This window comes from Pelodiscus sinensis, chromosome 16 (genome assembly GCF_049634645.1).
Source record: "Pelodiscus sinensis isolate JC-2024 chromosome 16, ASM4963464v1, whole genome shotgun sequence".
In the NCBI taxonomy this organism is placed as follows: Eukaryota; Metazoa; Chordata; order Testudines; family Trionychidae; genus Pelodiscus; species Pelodiscus sinensis.
Window position 1 is genome coordinate 37,216,316 of NC_134726.1, and position 23,592 is coordinate 37,239,907.

Here is a 23,592-nt window from a genome sequence, read left to right on the forward strand (position 1 = left end):
TCCAAGGCCGGTGCATTTCTAAGAATAGCATGTCAAAACTATGCAGGAAAGCAGTCATCCACAGTTGAGGTACACAACACGGTCAGACAATGTTTAAAGTAGCTCAGTAATGGCTGGCTCCTGAAATTCTTGAGTGAAATTTTCCATTGAAGTCAATGAGTTTTACCCCATTTAAAAATAAAAACGCTTTAGGAACAGGCCCAAAAAGCAAACGATAGTACTACACAATAGGGATGTAATAGTGTAGCCGGTTAACCGATAAGCAAAAGCTTATAGGTTAATGCTATAGACTACACGCTTTCCCCCTTCCCTGCCAGTTACTTTTTTAGCTGGGTGGCCAGCAGCCTGGTTCAGTCCTGACTCGCTGCTGGTTTGGGACCTACCCCCGCTACGACTCTGCATTTAAAGTGTATTAGGAGCCAGGCGGGCAGGCAGTTTGGCTCGGTTCCGGCTCATACCAGGTCCGGGAGCTCAGATCCCACCTGGACAAGGGCTGCTGCCACCCCACACTATTGCCTGTTTATCAGAGACAGCAGCACAGGGCAACAAGCAGCCAGTCTGCAAGGGGAGCTAGTTTTAAACTGGCTTTCCTAGTGGACCAGCTCCTATCTGGCACCCTGCACTGCTGCCTCTGGTACAGTGGCAGTGGGCTCCTTGGGAGTGAGGCACACTGGCTGCCAGCCCCGCCCCTGGGGACTATAGAATAGTCCACTAATAGATAAGAATTCATGCGGTTACTTGATTATTCAATTAACCGATATTTAACATGCCTACTACACAACAGTTACATGAAATCAAAGGCATCTGGATGAATGCTTACAATTTATAGATTCTTGTAACTGATCGTCAGTTATATCATTCAAAGTTCCCATTGCTGCACTCTCTTTTACGAAGTTGTAAAGAATATTCGATTCTGGTGTGTCTTGAAAATATAAAATAAAAACTAGATATGAATAAAAGTTCCCTGCAAAAAATGACAAGTAAAACATCTGAATTCTGAAGTTATTGCTATTTTTATTCTGGTAGCACCACAACCACATCAGTCTGCAATTAGCAGAGAGATGCTTCTCTCTTTCCTTCTCCAACTATTAATACATGCATGGGATGCATGAAGGAAGCTTAGATGGAGATGCAGCAGAAAAACTAGAAATTATTGTTCCCTCAACACCTGACTCTCTCTTTCTGCAAGAGGGGAAAATACTCTAAAAATATGAGCAAAATATTACAGTATCAACATCATATAACTAACACAAAGATAAGGCCTCGGAGGAGCAGAAAAGTCAGAAAGTCAAATTAAATCAGGCCTAGCCCTGCCACCCAGATCTGTAAAGCTGAGATGCCCCGTGCACCATCCAGGCACTTTTCCCTGGCATCAGGACCAGCTTCAAGACTACACTGCCACGGCTACTCTCCTTTATGGAGATCTTGTCACAGTGAGGGTATGTCTACACTAGGAAACTATTTCAAAATAACAATTCAATTTAATAACTCCCGAAACAACAACATTGAAATAGCATGTCCCCACTACAGGGAAGCCTTGAAATTAGTCCAAGGCAGGCTCCATTAATGTCGATGCGTTTCCTCAACTTAGAGCCCCAGGAAGAACCCGGGGAGTAATTAATTCAAATTACACTGGGGAGTAGTTATTTTGAAACAGCAGCACCAGACTGTCCACACTAACACTATTTCGAAATAACTATTTCAGAATTAGTGTTATTCCCCGGGAAAAGCAAGAGTAGAGATTTCGAAATAACGGGCATGGTAGTGTGGATGTCCCCCATATAAATTCAACCTAAGGGAGTTATTTTGAAATAACTCCTTAGTGTAGACCAGGGCTGAGGGAGCTAAGATCAGTTTGCATAAGCACCTATATATGTGCCATATGTCCAGAGACTGCATGGCACATTCAATACACAGTAAGCTGTGTTTATCAGCTCTTGTCTGACATTTTCTCCAGTCCCCAAAATCAAGAGTTCTCAATGTACCGTGTTCACACAAGGGTCTTCCCTGAACTCAAGTGAAGTGATTGGGAGCCCTGCTGCTGATCCAACATTCTCCTGCACAGAGGATGACTCAGCCCAGATCAACACCTGTTCTCTCCTTCCACCCCATTTACACAATGAAATAAAATATCTGGCCCTCAGAAAGGATGCAAATATTAATTTCACAAAACAAGCATAATGCTATTTGCAGGTGAGACAAAGCCTTTAGAGAACATTTCCAATTGAACATAAGAATGGCCATAATGGGTGAGACCATAGGTCCACTTAGCCTAGTATCTTGTCTTCCAACAGTGGCCAATGCCAGGTGCCCCAGAGGAAATAAACAGAACAAGGAATCATCAAGTGATCCCACTCCTGTCATCCATTTCCAGCCTCTGACAAACAGAGGCTAGGGACATCATTCCTACCCATCCTGGCTAGTACCCATTGATCAACCTAACCGCCATGAATTAATCTAGCTCTTTTCTGAACCCTCTTAAAATTCTGGTGTTCATAACCTCCTCTGACAAGAAGTTCCACAGGTTGATTGTGCACTGCAAGAAGAAAACTTCCCTTGTTTGTTTTAAACCTGCTACTTACTAATTTAATTTGGTGACCCCTAGTTCTTACGTTATGAGAACAAGTAAATCACTTTTCCTTATTCACTTTTTCCACACCAGTCATGATTTTATAGACTTCTATCACGTCCCCCCAATGGCTACATTTACACTGAGGAGGTATCCCAAAATAGCTTTTCTGCATCTTTTGAGCAAGCATGTTATTGTGAAGTATAATGGGCTCACTATTCCGACTATAGTCAACAATATGTGGGTTTTGATAGTCTCTTACCTGGATTAGTTGTAATAATAGTTTTTGATATAACAGTTGCAGTCATACAGTTCCTGAATTTGTCAAAATTTATTCTCACATCTGATGCAAATATTACTGGGTACAAAAACATAATTATTTGTTATTTAAAATAAGTATCACACTAAAGATAAACAATAGCAGAAATCATTCACAAAAAAGTCGAAAGGGGATACCTGTTTCTCGTGGCATCCAACTCTGCGCAAGCTGGATAGATTCATTATCCCAACTAAATAAAAAAAACCCTATTTAATAGTTAAAGTATAGGAGAACATTGATGACAATATATGAAAAACATTAGGTATTAGCCTTTATGCCAGGTGGGGAACCTTTTGTGTGTCGGGGCCACTGACTCACAGAAAAATCAGTTGGGAACCGCATACAAGTGAGAAGGCAAAAAACCCAAAATAACCCTCATTGATATGGGCCCTGACTAAGAAGGAGACACTCCGCACATTAGGGAGGTTAAATTTAGATTAATTGTCTAATCAAATAGTCGATGCAATTTACATCAACTATTCAATTAGTTGATAGAAGGTGCCTCCACCTTTGAAGTGTATTACACTTCAAAGGTGAAAACACAGCAGGGCGCACAGGGTCAGTAGGGGACCCAAGCAGTCCCCCATTGGCTCCAGCCTCCCTGCAGCGTTTCAAAGCGGAAGTGCCATGTGGAGCCCGGGGTTAGTGGGGGCGCTGCTGCTCTGAAACATCACATGCAGCCCAGGGCCAACTGGGGACTCCTGGGACTCCCCAAATGGCCCTGGGCTGTACATGGCGTTTCAAAGCGGCAGACCCAGGGCTACATGCAGCGCTGCCACTTTAAAATGCCACATGCAGACCAAGGCCGGTGTTTCAAAGCAGTAGCACCGCACGGAGGCCTGGGCTCCATGCAATGCTGCCGCTTTGAAACACCTCCTCTTCTCCCCCTCCTTTCCTGCCTCTTTCTGATAGAGGCAGCAAGGGGGAAGAAGTGACTAGTCAACTAGTGTTTCAACTGTCCGATAAGCATTTGCTTATTGGCTAGTCAACTAGTCATTTACATCCCCACCCCATATTCCTCTCGCACATCAGGGCCTATTGGGGCCCAGGCTAGTAGATTTTGAGTGTTCCTGTCCCATAATAGGCACAGGCTCCCCAATGCTGGAGGGAGAGGAGCCCTGAGCCTTGGGAGCCGTATCCTGAGGTTTCCCCACTCCTGCTTTCTGCCATTAAGAAGCATTTATTCCTCTCATCATCCGAAAATATTAAACAAGGATGCAATTATAAGTTAAAATTGTCAGAAATACTCCAATCCAGCTTTTGATTGTCCATGAACAATTTGTACATGCAAACTACTGGGTTTAAACAAACAAACTGAATATGTATACTATGTGCACAAGCACAAAGCATTTGGGTATACAAATTATGTCACAGGTACATTCAAGTGGTCATATAAACAAAACTATGGGAACACCAAGGGTGTATTTTGAAAATATAGCCCACCAAATAACTATACAACTTTCCTAGATTATTTCAAAACATTTTTATGTTAATGCTATTTTACACTAACTCCACTTCCTATTATGAATTCTTAGTCTTTTGTCATATTTTATATTCCCTTTATAACTGTTTGGTTTGGGGAGGAAATGTGCTGCACTTGTAGATCTTTTAAAAAATGGCAGGTGCTACATAAATGCATATCCAATAATATGTTTACTTGATATTTTCTAGATTTAATTACAGAATGTGCAGACAGGCATGAATAAGTACATTCATGCAAAAGTAGATCTATGTTCGGGAACAAACAATAAATCTCTTTTCATAAATAAAATGTCTAGTGGTCTGATTAGGAACAGTTTCTTTATTTTTCCATATCACTGATGACCTTTCATAATTTATTTGTAGTTCAGCTTCATTCTGACACTACTGGGCTGTAAGTTTGTCAATAACTCATAGAAACAAATAACATATCCAAGGTCATACAACCAGATATCCTTTATACGTACTATTGTTTAATGGACACTGCTACCATTCAATAAATATTGCTGCCTCATCACACAGAGGCCACCCAATTAATAATGTATGTCAATTAACTACTTCAAGATTATGGCAATATTTACAGCATTCAATTTTTCTACCTTTGCTTTGTATATTTGAATAATGTATATAATTTACCATATCATCGCAAAGGAAAACTCTGTTTCATCATACAGCTTTACTTCACACCTTTGACCCTTCCTTTTGTCTGAAGTTGTAAAGTACTTTGGCTCCCCAACCTTGACAAGTAAGAACAATGTTATTATCCACCTAAAATATATAGAAGAATTAAGAAGAATCAAGCTAGAAAGGAAGACTCAAAATGAGCAAAACATATAAAAGTGACAAGCAAGGATACACCATGGGGTTGCATCCCTGACCATCTTAGCTAATGGCCATGATCCTCCATGAATTTATCTAATTCCTTTTTTTAATCCAGTTATAGTTTTGCCTTCACGACATGCCCTGACAAGTTCCACAGATTGTGTATTCTGTTGAGAAGCAGAGTTTGACAGTGTTGTCTTTTACTCACAAAGGGCCAAACTTGTGTGTTTCATAAACATGGAATGAATTATGTATGTGAAGGAATCCCTAGACACTCTGATTTACTTTGAAAAAAAGTTGATTACCAGATATTTATGTCTTCTATTCATATGATGAGATGATCCCAAAACATGCGTGTGTTTTTGGAAGGTTCCATTCTCATAAATCTGTACTGAAATCACCTAAACAAAAAAATAGCTACTTACCGTCTCTTAACTCTTGTTCTTCAAGATATGTTGTTCATATTCATTCCAATCAGGTATGCGCATGTCACGTGCACAGTCATTGGAAGCTTTTTCCCAATGTCAGGGATGGTGTAGATGGAGCTTGGTCCTGCCTTGAGGGCGGGGGGCTGGACTCGATGACCTCTTGAGGTCCCTTCCAGTCCTATGATTCTATGATTCCCTTTGCACCTTCCATCGGATCAAGTGGGAAGCCCCCTAGAGTGACACCTTCATGTCACTCAATATTAACTCCGCCAACCCAACCACTCCTTTCATTCCTTCTTGCCAGCTACTCCAACAGAGGGAAAGGAGGATCCGTATGGAAGGGATAGGAACAACACATCTCAAAGAACAACAGTTACGAGAAGGTAACTGTTTTTTCTTCTTTGAGTGCTTTTTCAAATTGATACCGATCAGGTGACTCGGGGAGGTACGGTCGAAGCTAAAGAATTGCTGATTGGAGCAGGGGTGATGTGGGGGTGACAAAGGGTCACCCCCCCCAATTCAGTGCTGGGGGGAGGGACAAGGGGCCAGCAATTGGTATGCAGAGCCCGGTGCATCCAACTGCCTGGGGCCCCTTATTTTGGGGTAACTAGCAGGAGGGACCTGGTGCCAGCAGTAGAAGTCCCTCCATATACTCAGTGGCAGGCAACAGTGACCTTGCCTGAGCCTAATGCACTCACCAAGATCTCTGCCACATTGCTCCGCTTCTCATCACCAGCGAGTGTGGGGGCGTTTCCACAACCTCCCCCAAGCCTCCTCCCCTAGGCAAAACAGCCTGAGGAATTAGCTAGAGACCTGAGTGATCTGGTCCCAGCCTGCTCCGAGGAGTAGGGGTGGGATGAGGAGGAGAGGAGGGGACAGCCAGTGCTCGGGGACGGAGGGGGGAAGAAAAGGAGGGGAACAGGCGTAAAAGCTAGCTCCTCACAAACACTGGCTACCGCCTGCCCCTCTATGTATAAAGGTATTTTAACATCTCTAGTGAATACCAATAGAAGGAAAATTGCTTTTGTAGTGAACCAGCCATTCAAACTCAGATTAATAGTGTCAAGTATGGAAAAGAATTGCAGCTCTGCAGTTTCTCTTTAAAGTCTCTTTCTGAAGTTTTGTTGAAGGATGGCAACTTTTAAATCTTTTCTGAATGTCCAGGGAGACTGAAGTGTTCTCCTACTGATTTTTGTATGTTACCATTCTTTGGGTACGTCTAGACTACATGGCTCCATTGATGGAGCCATATAAAATAGTTTACTCGGCATAGTCAATGAAGCAGGGATTTAAATAATCCCCGCTTCATTAAAATAAAAATGGCCGCCGCGCTGTGCCGATGATCAGCTGATCCGACACAGCGTGGCAGTCTAGACGTGGCGTGGTCGACAATGGAATCCTTTGTTGACCGCTCTGATAAACCTCATTTCATGAGGCATACCGGAGCAGTCGACAAAGGCTTCCCTTGTCGACCGCGTCGCTTCTAGACTGCTACGCTGTACTGGATCAGCTGATTGTCGGCATAGCATGGAGGCCATTTTTATTTTAACAAAGCGGGGATTATTTAAATCCCCGCTTCATTGACTATGCTGAGTAAACTATTTTACATGGCTCCGTCGACGGAGCCATGTAGTCTAGACTTACCCTTAGTGTCTGTTTTGTGTCCATTTATTCTTAGGGACTGTCTGATTTAACCAGTGTATGTGGCAGAAGGGCATTGCTGGCACGTGATGGCATATATCACATTAGATGTGTTGGTGAATGAGCCCTTGATGGTGTGGCTGATGTGATTAGGTTCTATGATGGTGTCACTTGAATAAATATGCTGGTAGAGTTGGCAACAGGGTTTGTTGTTGGGATTGGTTCCTGGGTTAATGTTTCTGTGATGTGGTTTGTAGTTGCTTGAGAATATTTGCTTCAGGTTGGGGGGCTGTCTAGACTTTTATACATCCCAAAGAAGTCCTAGCATGGCAACACTTAAATACTACATTCATTAACTTAACTGTATAATCTAATTTTTAGTTTATAAAAGTGGACCTTTATGTAGGATATAACAATTTAAATAAGTTTGTCCCTTTGCTTTTTGTATCAGATAAAGCAACATATATACATCAAACCTTATGTTACATTTTCTTATGAATGTTAAACCAATAATTAATGTCACTTGTTACCCTTACTTCATATTAACTCAATCCATATGACTGCAGACCAAGACAAAAGAAAATAATTATTTCAGGCATACATGATTCCATAAATCTAAATCTAGACTGAAATCAATCATAGCTTCAGCAGGAAAAAAACAACAACATTTTATTATAGCATTTCTAACTTACTGACTTCACTGCTGCGAGCACATTAATGATTCTTCCATCAAGGCTTTGCCCATTTGCAACAATGTCACCTAGAGAATAGTAATCCTGAGGATCTTTTACAGGTAGATGTGACAAGGAAAGCAGTTTGGTGTCCACTTCATAGCGGTAACATATTTTGACCACTGAATGAGACTCACTGAGCAGTAATTTGTAGCAGCTAAATTGAATGCACAAAAATGTATTTAACACATCACTGATATACTATCCAGTGAAGTTATATCAGTTCACAGCAAACAATGTCAGTTAATTTTTTTTCTACAGAACTTATGTGGAGGATGATAAAAAGTTAGGAAATGAAAGTTGTTCTATCTTTATAACAACCTGCAATTTTTCATCCTAAGGAACAAGGACATGATGTCAACATGGATTGTAAGCAATTGTAAAACACAAATCCATCACACTTTCAGCACTTCTCAGGTGATTTCTATTTTGTGATATATACGCCATGTAGTGAAACATTTAAAAAGTGCTTTGTAAAGTGTTAAAACTACATACTCTTAGGGTAGCTACTCAGTAACAATGGATATAGTCTATAGTACTGTACTTAGATTGTAAACTTTTTGGGACAAATACAAATACTACTACCACCACCACCACCAATAAAACACACACAAGGAAAACATTAGCTAGGATAAAAGAGTTCTCTCTTCACATATTCAAATGACTGAAGAATATATGGGGGAAAAAAGGTTGTTTCTCTCTCAAACAAACAATCCTCAATCAATATTCCACACTGGAATTTGTGTAGATAAAAGTTTGCACTCAGCTGTTCAGCATCTGTGAAAAACTTAACTCTGAGGCTAGTTAAACTCATTGTGCCATCTCAGATTTCCAGATGCCTTTCACAAAGTTAAATAAAACCAAAATCATAGTGATACCATGTAAACACATTTTTAAAAATAATACTTTAGTGTACTTAAACTGCCTTCCAGACAAAGACATGCAAATGGCTTTTGACAAGATTAAACACCTTTCCATAAAATTATTCAGTGTTTAAATAAATACAATGGGCACAATCATCTTTTGAATAAATTCAATTAACTTCAACATACCATACTGCAGACATAATGGAAGTCCTACTTAGCTATTGAGGAGCTTTACTATATTAATATAAAAGCCAAAGGTCCACATCATGACTAAATAAATTTTTCCTGTAAGACTGTTTGGAAGAATATATATCTATACTTAGAAGATTTACCCAGCATTGCTCAGGTCCTTAATTAAAATATTTGTTTGTTTTCCTTTATTTAAATCATTGTTCTGGGGTGGGGCTAGGAATGAGCTGGGTTCAGTATGCAGGCTGCCTTTGGGAGAAAGGACAACCCCAGCCTTCTATGACTATAGCAGCTTGGGACTAGACAAGAAGCATCTCTCCATGGCGACTGCAACTGTAGTAAGCACAGCCAAGAAAGAGGTGCATGTCCCTCCCCTCCCCCCCCCCCCCGGGGGACAGACAGACACACAAATTCTCAGAAATATAGATAGCTGTGCCTTTCTACACTCCTGCCCCATTCTGGCCTAATGAGGTTATAGCTGTCCTGGTCCCCATCTCTCTGGCCTCATGCTGCCTCCTTTGGTCATTCTCCTGTATAACTGTCTCCTGCCCAAGCCCTTCCTTTCCATTTTATGAGAAATAATTGAATTCCAGGCACATTCCATTGTCCTGGCACAACCAAATCCTGACCTTGCTTTATGTTATGACAAGAGGAAGCTGCCTACCAGAGTGGGTGATCTTAGCTCCTACCATTTAGGAGGAGTTCTTGAGCAAACAGACACAGACAGGCAGACAGACAGACACATTTCTAAAATATATAGTAAGTTGAAGATATTGTTCAGGACACACATTGAATGAGGACAGACACGTGAATTCATTTTAAACAGCAGGCTACAATTGCATTAAAATGTAACACTACTTTCTTCATCGAGTAGTGTCCCCAAGGGTGCTCCACTCGAGGTGTTGGGCTCGTCCCAGCACCGCAAACCGGAGGATTTTTCATTAGCAGTAGCCCCTACCGGACTGCGCATGCGCGATGGCCCCTTCGCGCCTTTCATCTGAGCGCAGTCCGGTCTTGTCAGTTTCTCTCCAACCGTCTGCACCCGCAGACGGAGTTAGATTGGGCTCCCTTCTCCTCTCTGAGAAGAAAGGGAAAGTCTCTTAGTTAGAGTTAGTTTTCTTGTTTAGTCAGAGATAGTTATCAGTTATAGTGTTAGTAGTTGTAGTCCCCCTCTTTTTTTCCCTGTTTAAAAAAAAAAACAAAAAAAACCACCTGTTTTTCTTCAGCGGTCAGTCAGTCTGTCTTCCTGACTGAAATTGACAAAAGAACTAATTAACAGAAAAAAAACTCAAGGATGCCAGGATCACCTGGCTTCAAGAAGTGCCTTCAGTGCCAAGAGACTATCCCTGTCTCCGATGGACACTCCCGGTGTGTCCGGTGTCTCGGGACGCGCATGTCCCAGCAAAGTGCAGCCATTGCGCGAAGCTGACAGCTCGCACCAGAAGAGATCGGGAGCTGAGACTGAGGGTCTTTTTATTTAATAAGGCTCTCGAAGCTCCAGAAGACGCTGAGCCGCGCTCTGCTCCCAAAGATCAAGCTGGGCAAGAGATCTCCCGCAGGATCCATAAGACGCCGGGCGGCAGTTCAGACAAACCGGGGAGCTCTGGCTGTGCGCCGAGTTTCCCCGTGGACAAGTCGGGCAAGGGCCACTCCTCTGCCCCAACTGCAACCCGCCACAAAAGCTCCGCTCTGGTACCCGCAAAGGCTTTGCGAGCGGAGTCGGTGCCGGCAACGGCTTCAACGGCCATGGTGGAGCCGGCAAGAGAAGCCCCAGCACCGGGAGTTCCTGCGCATGCGTGCCTGCAACCAGCTGTGTCGGCACCCGCAGCACCTCCTCTGAGTGCCGTTCCATGTTCCTCAGTGCCGGGCACATCAGCCGCTGATGCGGCACCGCAGCAAGAGTCTCTGCCACCCCAGCCCCCGGCTTTCACGTCATCCCCGGCTGATCCAACGGCACCGAGCCCTTGCTCTGCCAACGATCAAGTGGTACAGGCTCCACTGCTGCCTGCTGTTCTGCCACAGGCACTTCCTCAGCCTGCCTTCAATTCCTCAGTGCCAACTAAAGCGCAGCAAAAATCTGCAAGGGTCTGGACACCGTCCCTGACACCGGACCGTGTCACCTTCTCCCCTGGGCCAGATTCACCTACCTCGTCCCATGCTGGTTACCATCGTCATGTTCATCGTTACACGGCCCCCAGGGAACTCTACTATAGGTCACCTCGTCGTTCGCCACCACGTCGATACTATTGGGACCACTACTCACGGTCTCCTTCACGCTATTATAGGAGATCCCTTTCACCAAGGTCTCCAAGACGTATAGAGTGTCCTCGTCGATATGACATGATGAGAAGATACAGCCGTTCTCCCTGCCACAGCCGCCGGGACAACCGATGTTATCACGAGTGCTCTTCTCATTCATCTCGCCGCAGAAGGTATTCGCGATCACGGTCACCGCAATCTTCTCGGCCTGAATCTCCACATGGTCCAGACGAGCCTACTCCTCTTGTTGCTCCACCATCCTCGGCTTGGGATTTGGATTCACATGATCAGGAAGATAGGCAGGATCACACTCCTCTTCAAGGACACCAGAGCCCTGATTCCCTGGCGCAGCGTTCCTCTTCCTCGCCGGATGACGCAGTTGTCCCTGTGGACTTGTCTCCTACGGAGGACCACAAGCAGTTCCAGGAACTCTTCAAGAGGGTTGCGCAATCTCAAGACATCCAGACCACGGATGTACAACAGAAACAGCATCGCCTGCTGAAGAACTTACAACCTTCCCAGAAGTCAAAGCTCGCTTTTCCCTTTGATGACGCTATACTGGAGGTTGCCAACGACATCTGGTAGACTCCGGCCACATCGCTACCAACTAATAAGCGGTCGGATAAGAAATACTTCATAACTCAGAAGGATATGGAGTTTATGTTCAAACATCCTCAGCCTAACTCCCTTGTTGTAGACGCTGCACAGCAGAGAATAAGAACGTCTCAAACCAAAAATTCCTCAAATGACAAGGAGGCTAAAAGGCTGGATATCTTGGGCAGGAAAGTATATTCCTCCTCCACTTCTGCTCTGAGGATGTGTAATTTTGCGGCACAATTGGCAAATCACGATTTCGACAACTATTCAAAACTGGTCCCTCTGTTTGAGCACTTGCCGGATTCCAAACGTCAGATTCTTAAGGCGGTGATACAAGAGGGCTATACGGTCGCCCGAACAGCCTTACAGATCGCCCTCGACACGGCTGGTGCAGCTGCTAGATCCACAGCTTCAGCCATAGTCATGCGTCGGTCGTTTTGGCTACACCAGGCCGCTGTCCCAAAGGAGTTGCAGGCCAAGGTGGAGGATTTTCCCTTTGATCGCAAGTCACTATTTGCCCAGTCAACGGATCAGGTCTTCCACTCAGGCAAGGATACACGTACAACTTTGAGGACACTGGGGATGTACACGCCCCCCTACAAACGTAGGAAATACATACCCTACAATAGGCAGAGACCATTCTCGTATGCGACACCTCGGAGCAGACCATACGATCAACAGAGGCCAAGACAACGTCCCCAAAAGTGTCGCCAACAACCGAACAAAGCGTCCGTCCAACAACAGGGCCGGCAGCAGGTTTGATGTGTTGATCGAGGGACTTCGGATCACCCCGTTAACAGAGACTCTAGGCATCACAAAAGGCGTATTCCATCATTGTCTCAGGCCTTATCACCATCGTTGGGCTCTCATATCCACCGACTGGTGGGTTTACGACGTAATCACTTCAGGATATGTCATTCCCTTCACCTCTCTTCCTCCTCCCTCCCCCCTTCCCCGTCCCTTTTCAGGGACCCCTCTCACAAGACTCTTCTCCATCAAGAGGTGTCGTGCCTTCTCACATTAGGGGCAGTGGAAAGGGTGCCAACACGCTTTTTGGGGAGAGGATTCTATTCTCGCTACTTTCTCACCCAGAAAAAATCAGGGGGTTGGAGGCCTATCCTGGACCTAAGTCGGCTCAACCGTCATCTGAGAAGGCAAAAATTCAAGATGGTTACGTTATCTTCGATCATCCCTGCTCTAGACAAAGGGGATTGGTTCGCGCCCCTCGATCTCCAGGACGCTTACTTCCATATAACGATCCACCCAGCCCACAGAAGATTCCTTCGGTTCATAGTGGGGTCCGACCACTATCAGTATCGCGTGCTACCTTTCGGACTATCGACGGCCCCACGGGTTTTCTCCAAGACCCTTGCGTTAGTGGTGGCCTACCTGCGGCGCCTCGATTTTACAATCTTCCCGTACCTGGACGATTGCCTGCTAAAGGCTTCCACACTCGACGAGGCCACGAGGGCAGTGTCGGCAACTACCACTCTGTTTGCAGCCCTAGGACTCATAATCAATGTTGAGAAATACTTCTTGACACCTACTCACGACCTGGAGTTTATCGGAGCAAGACTCGACTCCCTGACCGCGAGGGCATGCTTGCCGGTAAAAAGGTTTCAACTCATACAGGACCTGGTGAAGTTGGTATCAATTTCTCCCAAGTCCCGAATACTTACCTGTCTACAGCTATTGGGGCACATGGCGGCCACCACGTATGTGGTTCCGCATGCCAGACTCTATATGCGCAGTCTTCAGCATTGGATGTTCACCGTGTACACATCCCGGGTTCACAGTACGAACAGGTTGGTTTCTCTACCCAGCCGGGTCCGGACTTCCTTGGCATGGTGGGACAGCCCCAACAATATGCTAACAGGGGTCCCCTTTCATGCCCGCAAACCATCACTGCAAATCACCACAGATGCCTCTCTGCTCGGCTGGGACGCTCACCTTCAAGAACACCGGACACAGAGTCTCTAGACGCCCCAGGAATCGCAACATCATATAAATTTTCTCGAGAGCAGTCTTCAATGCTTGCAAACACTTTCTGCCCATCATCCGAGGATGCTCCATACAGATTCTCACCGACAACATATGCACAGTGTATTACATCAACAAACACGGGGGGTCGCGTTCCCGCTCTCTTTGCGCAGAGGCTGTGCGCCTGTGGAATTGGGCGATTCAACAAGGCATCACCATAACCGCAGAATACCTTCCTGGCAAGGACAATGTGATCGCCGATACTCTGAGCGGGCATTTCCTCTCACAACACGAGTGGGAATTACACCCCGAGGTGCTCCGCGACCTCTTCCTGTTATGGGGCTTCCCCAAGGTGGACTTGTTCGCCACTCGACACAACAGGAAATGCCCTCAATATTGCTCATGAGCGGGCATAGGCACAGACTCTCTGGGGGATGCCTTCCTCCTGGACTGGGATCGGCACCAATTGCTATATGCCTTTCCTCCTCTTCCACTCATTCCAAGAGTTCTGGAAAAGATAGCACTAGGCGGCACAACAGTAATTATGATAGCACCCTTCTGGCCCAGACAGACCTGGCTAACACAGCTGTCGAAGATGTCAGTTGCCAATCCACGACGACTACCGGAACTGTTCAATTTGCTCTCTCAGCAACACGGCACAATTCTTCACCCAGCCATCGACCGCATGCACCTCACGGCATGGCTCCTAGCTGGCTCCAGGCTTCCGAACTCTCCTGTTCTCAAGAAGTGAGGCGCGTGTTGATCAACAGTAGGTGGCATACGACGCGTAAAGCCTATCTACAAAAATGGCGTCGTTTCCATTCGTGGTGCTTGGCAAAAGATCTTGACCCTCATTCGCTGTCTATACAACAAATCCTAGATTATGTGATACTTCTAAAGACGACGGGAATGGCTATTTCTTCCCTAAGAGTACATCTGGCGGCAATCTCAGCCTTCCGTCTTTCAATTGACGGCCATTCAGTGTTCGCCTACCCTATCACCAAAAGGTTTCTGAAAGGATTAGACAATCTGTATCCGGCCCATAGGATCCCACCAGAGCCTTGGGACTTGCCTCTAGTATTGGACACTCTGACTCACTCCCCTTTTGAGCCGCTCGCAACATGTGATCTACGAATGCTCACGATGAAAACGGTGTTCCTACTTGCCATTACGTCGGCGCGTCGAGTAAGTCAATTAGCAGCTCTTTCTGCCGATCCACCGTATACGCAATTCTTCAGTCATGAGGCAGTATTGCATGTTCAACCAGTGTTTTTGCCAAAAGTCAACTCTGCTTTCCACATAAATGAACCCATAACCCTGCCGACTTTCCACCCAAAGCCTCACTGCTCATTGGAAGACGCACGTCTACACACTCTAGGTGTCAGGCGAGCACTGGCCTTTTACCTGGACAGAACTCGAGTCTTTAGGAAGTCTCAGCGGCTTTTCCTTTCTACAGCCGAGCGCTCCAAGGGAAAGCAACTTTCTGCGCAGCGTATTTCCCGCCTGGTCGTCGCTTGCATCACACAATGTTATGCCTTGCGCAACAGATCTCTTCCAAGTGGTCTTTGTGCTCATTCCACCCAGGGCATGGTGACATCCATTGCCTATCTTCATGGAGTACCGTTGCAGGACATATGCCGTGCGGCAACCTGGTCATCTACCCTCACATTCGCTAGACACTACGCCCTCGCGAACATACTTACCTCTGATTCAAGGATAGCTCAGGCTGTCTTGTCTACAGCATGAGGACGATAGGCCCGAAGCACTCATGTAATGTTAGACCACTGCTGTGTACTCACCTCGAGTGGAGCACCCTTGGAGACACTACTCGATGAAGAAAAGAGAGTTACTCACCTTGTGCAGTAACGTCTGTTCTTCGAGATGTGTGTCCCCATGGGTGCTCCACGACCCACCCTCCTCCCTGCTTCGGCGCTTCTATTTATATATCTTTCAGATGCTTCCGGTTGGGAGGAAACTGACAAGACCGGACTGCGCTCAGATGAAAGGCGCGAAGGGGCCGTCGCGCATGCGCAGTCCAGTAGGGGCTACTGCTAATGAAAAATCCTCCGGTTTGCGGCGCTGGGACGAGCCCAGCACCTTGAGTGGAGCACCCACGGGGACACACATCTCGAAGAACAGACGTTACTGCAAAAGGTGAGTAACTCTCTTATCTTCCCTATGTCCAGATACCAGGCATCTGAATTGGGTCCATTGTTGGGTTTACAGGGCTACTACCACATAGCTCAACAACTCTCTCAGGGTATGCTTTTCACTGTTTATCACAAAGAATCAGCTTGCTCTTCTGAATCCTCTCACTTTTCCCCACGCAAAGCAGATGCAAGGAGGATGGAGGGTCCCAAAGAGGAAACCCATTACGCAGAGACTTCAGGTCTCCCTTTTCTCCATAGACCTAGGATCCACCAACAAAATCCTATGTCTCTGATGGTCTGGTTGCTGGCCCTTTAGCCTTTTATCCAACTGAACACTGGCCATAAGTTGTGATAAACTAACATTCATATAATTCATCACATGAAATTCCTAAATTCTATACCTATTTAATGTGATTGTGTCATCTGGACTATAGAAGGAAGAGCACTCAATATTCCAGTACATGTCCTATTTTATCCAGCTGTCCAGCACCTTATAGATCCAATCAAGTATCCCCCCATCTGTTAAATCAGTGATATTAATGTGTGGTGGAAAGCAGAGATGCATAAAATTAAACTTGAGATTTTTCAAGGGAAATTGCTTTATAATAACTGTCCAGTCTAACAAGTATATACAATATTAATCATGATCATTCCACAAAAGAAGCTTGACACCTACTTTAAATTTACCTAGGAGTTGTGGGATTGAATTTTTCTTCCTTTTCTAGCTCCTTTGTTTGCACTAAAGGATTTTCAATTGTCACTGAAATGAAATATAACATTGAAAATATTAATACAGAAACATATATTTGGGCAATTTTTTATGTGGCCTAGGTTAGATAGCAAAAATTCACATAGTTATTACCAATACTTTAAAAGTGTTTTATGAGTCAAATTCACACCTGTGCAGAGGGCCACACAAGGACAATATACCATAGAATCACAGAAATGAAAGCCGCCTCTAGAGGTCATCAAGTCTAGCCCCCTGCATTCATAGCACAATCTAGCTCACCCCGATAGATGTCTAACCTGCTCTTACATATCTCCACAACCTCCCTAGGTAATTTATTCCAGTGGTTAACTATCCTGACAGGAATTTTTTCCTAACATCCAACCTAAACATCTGTGCTACAATTTAAATGAGTTGCTTCTTGTCTTATCCTCAGCAATGAAGGAGAATATTTTTTCACTCTTCTCCTTGTAACTTTTTAGATACTATTTGAAAACTGTTCTCATGACCCCTCTCAGTCTTATTTTCCAGACTCAACAAACCCAATTATTTCAATCTTCCTTTATAGCTCATGTTTTCTAGACACTGAATCATTTTTGTTGCTCTTCTGTGGACCTTCTTCAATTTGTCCACATCTTTCCTGAAATGTGGTGCCCATAACTAGAAATAATACTTCAGTTGAGGCCTAATCAGTGCAGAATAGAACGGAAGAACTACTTCTCATGTCTTGTTTACAGCATTCCTGCTAATGCATTCCAGAGTCATGTTTGCTTTTTTAGCAACAGTATCACACATTTGACTCATATTTAACTTGTGGTCCACTAAGACCCCTAGATCCTTTTCCTCAGTACTCCTTCCTAGGCAGTCATTTTCCATTTTCTTTGTGTGTAATGAATTGTTTCATCCTATGCATGTGTATATGTATGTAATGGATTGTTTCCTCCTACCATGTCTCACTTGAACCCTCAAAATATAGCTTATATAGACCTAAAGTGGTACACATCTTTGTGGAGGCTTTTTTTCATCCCATAGGCATGTCTACGCTATTGAGAAGATCATCCCTCTGGAGGTCAATCTTCTAGTGTTTGATTTAGCAAGTCTAGTGTAGACCCCCAAATCAAATGCTGAGGGCAGCCCCCGCACCCAGCATCCTGTATTCCTTATCTGTGAGGAGTAAGGTAAGCCAACAGGAGTGTAGATTCTTAGGCGGCTTGGCTTAAGGTAAGCCAAATCCAGCCATGCATTTTGCGTAGCTGGATGGCATACCTTAAGCCAACCTGCCTGGTCTAGTGTAGACCAGGCACATAGCCTAATACAAAGACCACTGAAGGCAATGGAACTCTTTCTACTGATTTCAAGAGACTTCGGCGGAGGACCTATATAATTAAATCCGCAGTCGTGGAGGGTTTTGGGGAGGAGGGGTGGATTGTGTTGTGGAGTGGGGTTGATGGGCAATTGTGTGTGATCACTTTAAAAATTAAAACTAAAATAAATATGCTGGCAAAATGCTAAATTATCCTAACACATACAATTCCCTTTTTAAAAATTATTAAGAATTGAGCACAATATGAAAATGTAGATCCATTAACTATTGGTGGGTTCTGAGTAGTAATACTGAGTGTTTATATCTGGGGCTTTGGGTGCTGTTGGCAACTGTTGTAATTTTGACTTTTTATTCTAAAAGATTTATGCCTTCACTCTCTATGCTTATATAAATGAACAATCTGTTTCCAATTAAACTGTTCTTCTAATAGTCAGATTAAAAATACAGTATAACTACAAACACTTAACACTGGTTTACAGGAAAAAATATTGAAACAGAAATATGTTAAGAGTAAACTCCAACTCACCACAGTCACCTACTCTAAAACTTTCTGAAAGTGATCTAACATACTCTTCTCTGCCCCAAGAATTTACATTTATGAAGCAGGCTGGTGAATCACGAATGGTAAAACCGAAGGTGTATCTTTCAGATCCAATGTCTATGAAGAGAGACAATGTTTTTAATGTCAGATATGCATCAAAACATATCAATTTAATCTGAGATTAGTATTATTGTACTTGACCAGCTTTTACCATAACTTTAAATAAAAATATTAAATAGGCTAGTAATATTAATAAATGCCACTAGAGGTCATGGTGTTAATGAATGGGAGCTATCTGGCAAAAATAAATACTATGGTTCTGACATATGCTGTGCAAGTCTCCCCGCACTACTTTGCCAATGCATTGATCTTCAATGTTCCCTCTAATTTTTTCCATCCATGAGCTGAATTTTGTTATGTGCATCAACGCATGTGCGGATGTACACCACCAGTAGAAACACATGCTACATGCTGTGGGTGCTCTGCTAATCAGAGGGGTGGCATCTGAATCTCTCCTGGATGGCCACTCACATGCTCAGTTTACAGGGAGCACTGCTTGTCATCCAACTTTTAATGGAATATTATATTCTGTAGCATCATGAAAGTTTTGGGGTGTAATTCGGATGATGAGCACCAAAATGTGATGGATACATCAGAGAAAGATTTAAAATCAGCCAACTATAAAAATATGTATCAGTGCAAAATGGTAAAGCAACACTAAACAGAGAATATACTGAGATAACTGCTCTTATGGTGTAACTCCTGTGGTCTATAGGTAAGAGAATATGGCCTGCAGCAACCTCTCCAGTAGTACAACTGGCATAAAGAAGTGTAGATATGACACAAAAATACTCATGGGTTGAGATTGTCACCCGTTCCAACCCCGTTACACTGCTCATATGGGCTAGAGCAGTGATGCCCCCAGAGTAGGCAATCTGGTGAAGAGGCTTAAGGCTGCCTCTGGAGGACCTGTTTGCAAACCCTTGCAAAGATGGCATGCCTGGGGACAGGAGGAATGCACCACAGGACAGGACAATAGCTCTGTAGTTTCCAGGCATTCCCCATTCCTGGGGAAGCCACCATAACTTAGTTTTACCAGTGGCCTTTTCAGCACTTTGAAGAGTCCAGGATCAGGAGAGAGCAAAGATGGGGGGGGGGGGGGGCGAGGAAGCCAAACCAACAATTTTGCTCCCTTCTCTTTCTGGGCTGTAATTACTGTGCTGAATGTCGACTCTTATCCATGAAGCTGTCCTCTGATCATTCTGCACTGTAACATTTGTTATTAGCAAGTTTTCTATAAAAATTGTATGGTAAGGATGTAGTCAGCTAGGGGCAGGGTTCTGGATGCTGCTGGCCACCATACACAGGTGAGATTCAAGTGCCAGTGTTTACATGGGTGGTTCACCCCTCCCTGCCTTCCCCACAGGAGCCCAAACCATCCCCCCTGTGGCCCCTGTCCCCAGTGCCAGATGGCTGGGGGCTAGGCCCCAGTCCCAGTGAGCCTAAGCCAGCATCCACTGCCGCAGCAAGGTCTTGAGATTAGGAAGCTTGGGCAGCGCAGTGGCCACATTCCCAGCCCCGAGCTCCCCCTGCAATCGCTGCCCTGAGCCCCCCGCTCCATCCCTCAATTACATTTCTTACAGGTCCTGTCATATCATACCACCACCAACATTGCCTATCCTAAGGTCCCTCTCCCCCAAGGGAGAGTACCTGTAAGAAATTTAAGTTATTTTCACTGCTGATGAAGACTGATGTATTCTCTCTCCCTGAATGCATTTCCTAACAAAATCTGTATCTTATCTGTTCTCTGGATAAAAAGACAACCTCACTTTTTAGTGCTGTCACTTTGGTACCTTGCAATTCCAATAAATCACATCTAATACAGTTCTCATACAATTTGTAAAAGTTATTCAGAGATATGAATCTCTGCCACTGAGATCCAAACAGCCCTATTTGCTTTGTTCATAGACCCTTAACACTTCTATGAAGACAAAGAATCAACATAAAAAACTGAGAACATTCCAGAAATGTTGCTATTACAGTGGGGCAAAAATTGGCATCATATCCTTCATAATGTGAGGTAGAGTCAGGAACAATGGATCTCAAGCGCTTCTGCTTTAGGGTTTGGGAAAACAAAACTCATGAGAGTTTGTCAAATTAATGCTGCTACTTCTGTCTCTGAAAAAATACGTTTTGTCTTTTCCATTTTTTTTAACATCAAGAAAAGTAAATATTTTGTTGGTATAGTCATATAAGCCTAACTTGCACCATATGAGAAACTGAAATATAAACAAAAGAACTCTACTTTTTCGGTCTGGAAAACCTTTGACATCTGTTTTCCCAATAACTACACCGATTATACTCTGAAAAACAAAAAATATTATAAAATACAAATATTAAACACAGATGTACATGATAAATTAAATGTCATGGACTTGTTATACTCTGATGATAATAAACATATTATTAACTAGTAACCATTTTAATACATTTATTCCACTGTGCTATATAAACTAAAGGCTTAAACATAAACATTCAGTTTTATGAGAAAAAAAGTAGTAACTAGTACAAAATGGTACAGGAGGCCCAAACATTTGACTGCATAAAAAGCTGTAGGAGGGAAAAGGTTACCTAAAAATGTCTGTAATTTTGACTTTCCATCAGAATCTCTCCCCTCACATAGGCAGGGAGAACATGTTGCTGGCACAGCATGTGGCTCTCAAAAAGGTATTGGGCTAAGATCTACTTAAATTCACAATGGAGTGAGAACCTGTGGCTTTCAGCCTTTCTGTTGTTATTATGTATCTCTGTAGCAGTTATTGAGCAGGATCCCACTGTGCTAGGTGCTGTACAAACACAAAAAATGGTCCCTGCCCTCAAAGAACTTATAATCTAAATATGAAAACAGACAAAAGATTGATACAGACAAATGGGGAGTACAAAGAAAAAATCCACATTGGTCAGCGTGATAAGCAGTGATCTCGCCATACGAGCAGCCTGACCACAATCAAGATTTTGTAGGCATCACAGAAAAGAAGGATTTGGAAGCAGGATAATGAGGTAGCTTAGTAGATATTTATTCAGAATGCCTCCCAAGTGTGAAGGCAAGCATGGGGGAAAAAAACCACGAAGATGGTTGTTTGAAAATGTAACAAGCGAGCAATGGAGACTAGCATTGTGGGTTGACCAGTGCAGGAGTCAGCACCTTCATAGTGAATGAGACAAGGTAGCAAATTGAATGAGGATAGCATGTAAAGGGCCTTAACAGTGAATACCATAAAGCTACAAGTTGCTTCTGCACTCTTAACATCACAACTTTAGTTCTCACTAGTTGACATACTTCCACGAGCTCTATAGGACCATTCCAAGGGATCACAGAACATGTATCATTTATATTTGATTTTAGAAAGGGCAACATCTCTGCATAGCTCTTGCATTTACATTCAAAGCTATCCTGCGACTGTGTTGTTTCAACAACAGATAAGACTATATGACCCAGCTATAGCTGATGTTTGCAAATGTAAAAAATTAGTGGTCAATATAAGTTGAATTCTGAACTAATTTACAATCGCATGCCAGCCACTTCTTTCTCTGGAGGTACACAGGTTAAATCTGGTCAGAACATGAGACCATGTTTATAATTTATTTTCAATCACTAGATGGAGCACAGTTACTGTCCTATCCTCTAGTTATTAAAAGGATTTCATTCAAAGCATATGTTTGATACAGTGCAACTTCCTCAAAGTCTTTAGAGCTCTCTTTCATACATTATCTATCAATCCACATAACATTGTTTAGTTTTTTAGGCCATGCTGGATGGTAATGGAATTAACTCGCAATACATCCCATATGTCGTTGCTGGTAATAAGGAGCTAATTTCTTGGAATATTAACAGCTGATTTAAGGTCTTCTTAAAAACTTTAAAGTATAATTTATTTCAGCCTCTACTAACAAAATAAAATTACACTACAGTAAACTAAACTAATATATATATTCATTAGTTTAACATGTTAAACATATATTGATAGATTTCTAATTCTTTTAAATGATTTGCCCATCAAAAGCTAATTAGAAAGTCAGGTTTGACTTGTAATAATTGGATGTTTCTCAGATTAAAGCAACCTGTTGCACTAAAAAAATTACAGTTTTGCATTTAAAAGAAAATATAGATTTAAATGAGCTACTGGATCAATTTATTTGTGAGTGATGGCAAATGACAAAGCCTTGAATGCCTTTAGCTTGGACAGGGAGAATGCATATGTTTTCATTATTTAAAACAGACAAAAACACAGGTCTAAATTGTCCTCTCACAGAGAAAAGGCTATGGGTATGTCTACACGGCAACACTATTTCAAAATAACTAGCACTATTCCGAAATAACTTCGTCCGTGTCTACACAGCAGGTATTTATTTCAAAATAGTGACAAAATACTGTCAAGCTGTAAAAACACAACAAATGGTCTGGTAGCACTTTATACACTAATAAAACATGTAGATGGTATCATGAGCTTTTGTGGGCACAGCCCACTTCTTCAGATGACTGGCGTTTTGAGTTTAGGATCCTAAGCTCAAAACTCTGGTCACCTGAAGAAGTGCGCTGTGCCCACGAAAGCTCATGATACCATCTACATGTTTTGTTAGTCTATAAAGTGCTACCAGAGCACTTGTTTTTTTCTGTACAGACTAACTCGGCTACCCCCTGAAGCTTCTGTCAAGATGGAGGACTTCTTAATCCAACTCCTATAACCCTCATTGTAGGAGGAGTAAGGAAAGTGGGAGGAAGAGTGCTCTATTTTGAAATAAGTGCTGTGTAGACACTCCCAAATTCAAAATAAGCTATTTCAAAATAAGATACGCAATTGACGTAGCGCAATTTGTATAGCTTATTTCCAGTTAAGCCCTGGTGTGCAGACACACCCTATGGCAACAGGGAAGGTACTTGGAAAATCCCATGTATTTTCATTTCTGTT

General features: G+C 43.4%; 1 protein-coding gene across 3 annotated transcripts in view; it reads right to left on the reverse strand.

The window, feature by feature from the left end:
- MEIOB (meiosis specific with OB-fold) overlaps positions 1-23,592 on the reverse strand; it is a 36,701-nt gene that overhangs the window by 5,270 nt on the left and 7,839 nt on the right. For all 3 annotated transcript variants that reach the window (XM_075899825.1, XM_075899824.1, XM_075899823.1), the window contains 8 exons: positions 20,928-20,985; positions 18,608-18,739; positions 16,718-16,790; positions 7,951-8,146; positions 5,004-5,104; positions 3,026-3,078; positions 2,832-2,927; positions 821-922 (listed from right to left, as the gene is read on the reverse strand). In XM_075899825.1, coding sequence (XP_075755940.1) covers positions 821-922; positions 2,832-2,927; positions 3,026-3,078; positions 5,004-5,104; positions 7,951-8,146; positions 16,718-16,790; positions 18,608-18,739; positions 20,928-20,985 — 811 coding nt within the window. The remainder of the gene's footprint in view (positions 1-820; positions 923-2,831; positions 2,928-3,025; positions 3,079-5,003; positions 5,105-7,950; positions 8,147-16,717; positions 16,791-18,607; positions 18,740-20,927; positions 20,986-23,592) is intronic.